This window comes from Silene latifolia, chromosome 1 (assembly GCF_048544455.1).
Source record: "Silene latifolia isolate original U9 population chromosome 1, ASM4854445v1, whole genome shotgun sequence".
Taxonomy (NCBI): Eukaryota; Viridiplantae; Streptophyta; class Magnoliopsida; order Caryophyllales; family Caryophyllaceae; genus Silene; species Silene latifolia.
Window position 1 is genome coordinate 99,584,146 of NC_133526.1, and position 9,012 is coordinate 99,593,157.

Sequence of the window (9,012 nt, forward strand, 5' to 3'; positions counted from 1 at the left end):
TATTATTGAAATGTGAAAACATAAATTATGCTTATTTGAAGTTAAATTGTAGTTTGAACGCACTTGATCATTGTTGTTTGCTGTTAAGAGAGTAACGTGAGATAGGTTAATGTCGTTAAATTGACCAAATTTCGCCATATTTTCAGCAATAACTAGTTTTTTACCAGAAAAAAAAACAGAAAACAAAGGTAGTCTAAAACAAGAAAAATAATATAAGGTAATCTTTTTACAAATACCCCTAAGGGCTTGCCTCGAATCCGTAGAATAATCCGGGGGTAAATTTTAATTGGGTGATAATTACCGGAGAAGTTAATTACTTGTGTAATGAATTCATTGATGACAGGTTTGGCATATAAGGGTAATGATTATTGAGTAGATGTTTTATTCCCTTAATCATTCATTACCCAGGGTGGAGGGTAGGTAATGTATTACCTTTTCATAAGGGTAATAAATCCAGGAGGTCAATAATTACTCTCATGCCAAACATGGAAAATGCACCTTACCTATCACTCCCTTATTCATTCCGCTCCTTTTACCCTCAATTCAAGCAAGTCCTACATATAAGGTAGTTTTTAACAAAACCCTTCTAATAATGACTCTTAAACACACCGAATATATTGTTATAATATTAGCATTAGGATCAGGTTAAATTACAGTTTATAAACCCGCCAGTCCACGAGAATGCGGAGATACAAAATACGGAGTACCTATCAAACCCAGTCTACATGCAGGCTAAACAGGCATATTATCACAACTAAAACAAATCTTGTGGAATAAAACAAGTTTCGAAGGTTTATAACTTGGTCCCTAGTCGAGGACGACAGGAACTAAGAAACCAAGATTCGACTTGATATCAAATTATCAATCCCTCTCGACCAATGCGGCTCCCTGTGACCCTAGGGGGAAAACAATAGTCCCACTTGGAACTTGGAAGCTCAGAGCATAACAAAAGTTCATTGATGATGAACAGCAAAATTTACACCCTACACTTATTTCTTAAAACAGCTATTACAATTTTTCGATGGATAACTAAAAAATTGACATCTATAACATGAAAATCTACACATGAGACCAACCCATTAAGCCAGTAACTAAATCAGAAGCATAAAAGGAATTGAAATGGCCTTACGTGTGATGGTGTCTCATACAAGACTCACTGCTGGAACATTTGCTGCACAACATCCTCTACATTCAGCTAACTTAAAGAGCTTACTCACAACACACAACAATCACATTTTGATTTTCTAATTGCGGTGCATCCACATCATGATGTCTTCCCTAACACCAACACCGAGTCTAGTGCAATTTGGTTTCAACAACACAGAACCATTGGCGTGGAGTTGCCTATACTGCGTCCTCGGAGGCCGCATCATCATGGCAATGGACGGGATTGATGTGGACCATGTATTTTTAGCTGCTGAAAACAGCTGCCTCCCAGAACCCTTTTCATTACTCCTGCTTCTGAATCTCTGGATATCCCCAGAGGTTTTTTGGTGATGATTTGTCAACTGTTTTGTGTTGAAGTTGTTCTGTGCTGGAAGCTTCTCCTGTGGGACGCCACGGATATTTGCAGATGGTTTCAATCTGTCCAGCCATCTCAGAATTCGGTTTCCAAGATTTCGACCCACTTCAATATCCCTTTCTTGAATGCTACGATGGATCCTCAGAGCAACATCAAATGCTGCCCGTGTTCGTCTGTGAATGTATGCAAAATTAAATAGCAAATAGTAATATCATATGCAGGAAGTTGGCATGATAAGTAATCAGCTTTGACTTCTTCTAGGTCAAGTTCTAAAAGCCAAGTGTGCAACTCATTCGATGCAACTCTTGACGCAATTTTTATTCTGGGTTTATGGAAAAAACCTCTATGCGTTGTTAACATAAGAATAAGGTTGCATAAATCCAACCCACTACCTCAGCACCTGAGAGGCCCCTTGAGGCAGTGGGCAATGTTGTCGTTGTTGTGTGTATTTTATGTAGGGTACCTTCTGAAACCACTACCCAATTAGACCTTCATTGGTATATTGCTGCCACCGATAAAATATTGCTGTATCATGTTCACATAATAGAAAGATGAATTGACACATAATTATTACAGCCAACTAAAAGAGTTATCTAAGAGCTAATATTTGACAGAAAACCAGTTTCAGGGCATACCTATGTAAAAATTAATTCCCAACGATCCCTGCTACCATTGTAATATCAACCATGTGATGTTTTGAACAGAAAATTTGAGGACAACTATCAAATCTACAGAATGTAGCTTATCCCGAAACTAACCAAGTCTAGTTGGATGATTAAATATCTATTGGTGTTCTCACGTAATACTGCACCCTTTTTTCCGAAATTGCTTCAATATTCAGAAAAGAAAATTTCCACTGGCCTCTCACATTTCCAGAAAAAGAGGAATGACAAGAAGATGACTAGTTTGCATATTTTGGATAGTAGCTTAATGGAACAAAGTAGCAAAACTACTACAAGGTAATATCATAAACAAGCATGATAAAAACAGTATTAAGAGCACCAAGAGCAGACTTAGCCCCTCATAAGTGAGAAAAAAGCAGTAATAAACAAGCAAAAAAAAACACTGATCTTCATGATCACAGATTCATAGCCGCACAATTTCTTCGCCATAACTCATAAAAGAGACAATCCAATTCAGATCCATCATAAGAGCGCCATTGAATGAACAATCATGTAACAAAATAAACTTGACGTTGCACAACCAGAAGCCATCGATAATTGACTGCCACAAGCAAAACACATAAAGCTGCTGAAAACAGTTTTGAACTAGATCTGTTTTTCAGTGTTTATCCAAAAGGAGCAGACACACTTTTCTGATGAAACTGGTTCATACACCAAGTTCCGGAAGGGGATGATACAGGTTTTCCTATCGATATAGATCCATCGAATTGACTGAAGCTACCAATTCTTAGTTCAGCACTGCAGCTCAGACTTCCCCAATTTAGACTTGGGTACATAAATTTAGCATTTAGAAAACAGAACATCCAGTGTGTGGACAAAATTAGGTGTGGTTGTCTATTCATATATGTTTGATGCGAAGCACGTGATTACACTATAGCACAGACAACTCAATGCACGAGGTAAAAGTATAACAAACAATAATATTAACCCAGAGCCAGAAAAGTTGTTGCCCATGGCGACGTGAGGAGAGTCAACTGTACACAGTCTAACACTCTTACCCTTGTAAAAAATAAATAAAAAAAGGGGGAGCCGGGTGCACGATGGCGTCCCCGCTAGGCGAGGGTCCGGGAAAGGGTCCCACCACAAGGGTGTAATTGGGGCAAGCCTTCCCTTGCCATTTTGGCAAGAGGCCGCTCCAAGGACTTGAACCCGTGACCTCCCGGTCACAAAGCAGCACCTTAACCGGTGCGCCAAAGCTCCCCTTGTAAAAAAAAAAATATTTACAAATATTATTGTTGGCCCAGAATTACCCTGCCTGATCAGACAAGTATCAGGCAATGCCCAAAGCTAAGCCTGAACGGAAGACATTCTACACAAAGCAGCACCTGAGCAAGCACCAACCAGGAGGGAAAGGTCGGGCATTCGTTAAGCCAGGCCTGAGGGGACATCTCACCAAGCCGCATGATAAAACATAACCTGAAGGCGTTAGGCAACATCAAAAGCTCTTCAAAGTAGTTCCTATTTGCACGGAGGACTTATTCAACAATGTCCACAACAACTATTGATGCGGTCAAACTAGCAGGAAAAAAGGCAACCACTTCTGAAGTCAACAAAACTACTCCCGGGTAAATAGGGCATGAGGCCTATTTACCAGGAAACCCTAAACCAACTTCAAAGGACCGTTGCAAGGCTACTATAAATAGCAAAGAAGAAGAAAAGAAAGGGGGACAGACTTACTTGCTCATTCACTCGTGCTTTTACTCTCATACTTGTAATCAAAACATTACTGCCACACTCTATTATTCGCCTGACATACATATTCCTTGTCAGGATACCTAAAATCATAGTGATAATCCCTGCTGGCTTGGTGCCCGTGGTTTTTTCCCTTATTCCCAGGGTTTTTCCACTTATAAATCCTTGTGTCTCACTTTCTTATTTATTCTTTATTCATTTTGTCGTACTAGTCAGGCTACTTATTTTGAGTTAGATCACCCTGCAAATTCTTCCCAGGCAGGACATTGTCTCCGTGAGAATTCCTGCTAAAACAATTATATTCAAAGGTTTTTCCTAGGCTATTTTAGTGTCCCCTTTATAGAAATATCACAGGAAAGAAGAAAATATAATGCCAATCCAGACATATAAGTGCTCTGGCCTGTTGAATGGAATTTGAAATGTAAGATTCGTGTCACATAGTAACATATCTCAGATCCCATCTACTTTGAAGGTACTTTCAAGATATGTCACAAAACAGATTTGCAGTACTCAAAAATAATTTTGGCTTTTAAAACGACTCAGTCCTTCCGAAAGCGACAATGAGTGTGTCTTACTTCTAATTCCAACAATAGAATCCAATTCGACATATTGAAAAAACGACAACGATGACAACAACTTAGTCCCGGAATGATAAATTTAACATATTGAGACAATTTTAATAACAAATTATTGAGACATCTATATAAAACAAATGCAACAACATTAACCCTAGTGCTTTAAATGCTACCGCAAATGGGGAGTAGGGAGCTCGGATGTGCATAGCCTTAATCTTGTGTTGTTAACAGAGAGACGTGGATGTGGCTTATTGGGTCATTTTCCTCTATTCCATAGTAATTCATAATCAAAATAAAGCAAGTCTCCATCTTTATTGAAAATTGAAAATGTCTATTAAAGTAACACGAGCACAAATTCAAAGAAGGTAGAGAAACTACGAAACGAACGAGAGGGAACATAATTTATTTGAGCCAATTCAAAAGCTCAATGCTTCTAAGCTCAACTCACAACTATCCTCCACATCAATGGTCTTCACAAACCACAACGCATCTTTCAATCAAACATTGGAACTCATGAGCTGTTCCTTCAACGGTACACTGAGCTTGCCTTTGACTACCTCGCTAAGTGATGGTGATTGTTGTTAAGACCATCTAGCCGGTGTATTACACTCAATCAAGTCCCTTCTAAATGCCACAGCTCCATAACGAGCAACAGGTAAAGCGAGTTCTTACAGAAACCACATGAACCAAATGTGGTAGCCGTCCTTTTTGAGTCAAAACAGACGGTTTTGCAAAGTGAAAAGAAGAGCACAATTGAAAGATTCCATGGAGAAAATGACACCAAATGGTCCCCTTTTTGTACAAGCAAAATGCCAAGGCAAATTAAAGAGAAATGTACAACTTTGAAACAAACAAAAGAGGCTTCCAAGGGCTGCACCAGCCGTGACTTTTAGCTGCCCATTGTTGGTCCATTTTGCATTATTTCAACTTTGTATTTCGTCTTGTTTCTCTTTTAATTATGGCCCTAGGATTTAATGTTAGATGTATGGCCTAGATGTAACTTGAGCATCTATATAAGGAGCTCAATTCACTTGTAAAAAAATCAGATTATGAGAATGAGAATATGAGAGGTTTTGAAAACCCTAAGTCCCTTTCTTAGTGTTTGGGCATTTAGTTCTTTGGTTTCTACTAGAACAACTCCATTACTTAGTGTTTGGAGCCGTGTGTCTCGTCTTGCTTCGTGATCTGGGCGACCATACGAGGGGAGTGAGTCCTTGCTTCGTGATCTTGGATGATCTAGGAAACTTGAGCTTGCTTCGTGATCTTGCTCAATTCATATCCTTTTATCCTTTTCATTTTATGTTGTTCAATAAAACCTCACAAAAACAACCCCAAACCGAGACAATACAAACACAAAAAAACTTGTTTTCAGTCATAAGCAACAGTCCGCCTGACTGTTACTTTTGTCATTCGGGTCTTGTAATGTGTCGTTTATTAGTTGGGTTTGTTTTGGGTCGTGGCTCTTCCTCCCTTTCTCGTTTGCTCCTTCCAATGCGAGGGCGAGGGCAAGCCAAGCGGTTTTCGGGACCGTCATATCCTTAGCCCGGTTTTAGGCTTCTTTTTATGTTATTTTTGTGTCATATGTAACGGTCTCGGGTACTGTTGCTTTTGTTGCTATTTTGTCATCAACAGGCTGATTACGGACCACCTAACCGTTTTACTCCACCACAACACATGTTTCATTATGTAATCTTCAGAAAACTTAAGTTAATCAACTTGTTTAACTCACCCGCTGATAATTTGAACTCAGAAACATCTGAAAGTTTATTCCATGAACCCAGCCCATAAGTCACCCTGTCATATTGATCCTAAGAAATGAAATCTACAAGCACAAGCTGAAATTAAAATTTAAATAGATAAAGACTACACTCTACAGGCTAATTCGCAGAAAGCCTTAAATTATCGATGTTTTTTTACTGATAGCACTCATCTGTGGAACAAAGAACCTTTTTACCCAAAAATTAATTGCCGATGTTCATTATCCCTATCCTAGGATTTTCTGCACAATGTCCAACGATTCCACAAGCAGAAATCTCCTCGACTTTAGAAGAACATTGAGGCTCAAGCTATTTCACATAGTTTTCAATAAGCTAACATTTCTTCAATGGTTTATTTCAAATAAATTACTCGTAAAAAAAAAAGGGAACTGTAATTACACATATGTTGATTTTAGAGCATAGAAGTTTGGTATTCTAAGGCAAAGCGCTATCAGTAATTTCATCGTTTGATACGGCTGCATGAGATTTACCAAGTAAAAAAAACAGTACAAAGAGAGTATTTTGCCTAGGTACCTAGGATAGGGCAAAGATGCATTATCACATCCCTATCAGCGTACCAATCAAAATTGCCACCAAAAAATATGAGGAGCTATAGGATATCAAATTTATATATAAAAAGCCTAACGTGTATGACATATAGTGTGCTTGGTTTGGTACAAAATTTTCCCTAAAAAATGGTTTCCTAGTTTCAATTGTTTGGTTTGCACGAGGGTAAAATGAAGTTCATCCGGAAATTAAGTTCTTTTAAGAGCAACTTATTTTCCCTCTGAAATAAGTAATGCCAACTTTCCCCTCATATTCCTCCTTTTCTTCTATTCAAATTCTATAACAAACAAACGAAGGAAAATGTATTTGTGGCTGTTATAACTCAGTTGCCTAATCAGATATACTTTCCACTGAGACTAACCTTAGTCATGCTGAAAAATATGGCCGATCTGTAAAAATCCAACAGTCTGACATTTATTTGAATGTTGTGGAAACTAGAAATGATATTATTTTTTAAGGGTGTGTTTGGATAGCAAAAGTGGAGGGAAAGGGAGGGGAGGGAGAAGGAGGGAAGAGAAAGGGATGGAAGGGAAGGGGAGGGAGAATGGAGGAGGTCATTTTCCCTCCAAATCTTGCCTTTGTTGGAGAGGAAATCATTTGGCTTGGAGGGGGGAAGTGGAGGGATTCATTTTCCCTCCCCTCAAAATCCCTCCACCTCCATTTTGCTAACCAAACAAAGGATTTATCATCCCTTCCTTTCCCTCCCCTCTCTTTCCCTCCAAATCCTCCTATCCAAACAGACCCTAAGTGAGTGACTAACAACTCCGTATCCTAATTCAGATTTCAGATATCCAAACTACTGAGCGCCTCATCTCACACTAAAAAAACCCTACCTATCAGACAATTTAATTTCAACATCAAAGCAAGTAGAAGCTCTAAAGAAAATGGATTTGAACAAAACAAAAAAAAACAAAAAAAAAAAACCTTTGAAAGATACTATTCTGATAAATAAACATGAGTACGAAAACAATTAGCATATTCCAAAAACCGCAATGGCAGAATGCAGAATGAACAAGCAAAACATGGTGAGCATCACTGCATCAGGTATCTCACCGACAATCCAATCTACCGAAACTACATTGACAAATCCTTATGGAATCATAACTTGGTATATATCAATTGGCAATAGTACAATATTGGAGCTCCCCACAAGACTATACATACATAATACACAATTGAATATTTGAATCAGATAAACAAAGGCAAAATAAAAAAATAATTGTAAAAGGGGAGAATTTAATACTACCTTTGAGCAAACTGACGAATCTTAATGTGTTTTTGAGAGATTAAACGACGTTGGATCATTAAAGCAAGTCTATATGTTCTTCTCAACCCCAGAAAATATGCTGTTGCTAATGTTATTTCCCATAACACCATTCTTTTTTTTTTTTTTTATTGTATGATCTTCGATTTGTGGAGAAATAATTAATGGAGGTACCGCAGAAATTTGGATGTTAAATTCCGTCAATTTCTTGTGCAACAAATGTTATTTGAGTCGTTGGGGAATTGTGGGATCATCGCAAACGTCATCGTGGCCGCTGCTCGGAAAAGTCTTACCATCACTACCGTTGGATTAGTCTGTCTAAATTTCAGTTGGGCTCTGCAGTGTGGGCTTATTCATCTCATTTAAGTTTTAGATTGTTGGGTTACAACTTACAAGAGTGTTGTCGGGACATTTCTAGTGCACCGTCAGATTGGCTTGGTAATTACCCCCTCCCGTCTCGGTCATTTATTATTGGGGGTTGTAAAAGGTCGTGACGTTTAAAAAAAAAAAAAAAAAATACCAACACTACCCTTGACACTCTCTCTCTCTATACTCTATTCTCTCCCAAATTCCCCCAAAAACAATTTAAATTAACAATTTTTTTTAAAATATAATAATTTGATGATCGAATCAATAAGTTAATTCAAAAACTATCGAATTATAAATTTGTTTAGACTGCCTATTAATATGTTATTGGACATTGCATAATCTTATGTTTTACGTTCGAATCCACAATTAAATTATAATGATTGGACACGGTAGTTTGGACATATATTATCTGTTAGTTAATTCGAGCAACATAGAGTTTTTGTCACGCGAATTCGAGCAACATTAGATGGCAATTTACAACATTGAAGGCGGCAAAGACGTTGAGTATCAACGTCTATGCTAGTGGTGGACGTTGATACCCAACGTTGCTCTTGGCACGAGGCGTTAAATGTTGACGTTCATG

The 9,012-nt window shown here is 38.1% G+C and overlaps 1 protein-coding gene across 1 annotated transcript; it reads right to left on the reverse strand.

Moving 5' to 3' along the window:
• Window positions 1-938: 938 nt before the first annotated feature.
• LOC141608095 (uncharacterized) lies at window positions 939-8,376 on the reverse strand. The gene is made up of 2 exons (XM_074427449.1): window positions 8,043-8,376; window positions 939-1,695 (listed from the first exon to the last, which is right to left on the reverse strand). The coding sequence occupies exons 1-2, from the start codon at window positions 8,171-8,173 to the stop codon at window positions 1,245-1,247; spliced, it is 582 nt and encodes a 193-aa protein (XP_074283550.1). The 5' UTR covers window positions 8,174-8,376; the 3' UTR covers window positions 939-1,244.
• Between the last annotated feature and the right edge of the window lie 636 nt (window positions 8,377-9,012).

Excerpts from the sequence above, each read along its gene's own strand:
- LOC141608095 (XM_074427449.1), bottom strand. The coding sequence starts at position 8,173 with ATGGTGTTATGGGAAATAACATTAGCAACAGCATATTTTCTGGGGTTG. Across the intron at positions 1,696-8,042 it reads ATTCGTCAGTTTGCTCAAAG|ACGAACACGGGCAGCATTTG; the intron begins GTAGTATTAAAT and ends ATACATTCACAG.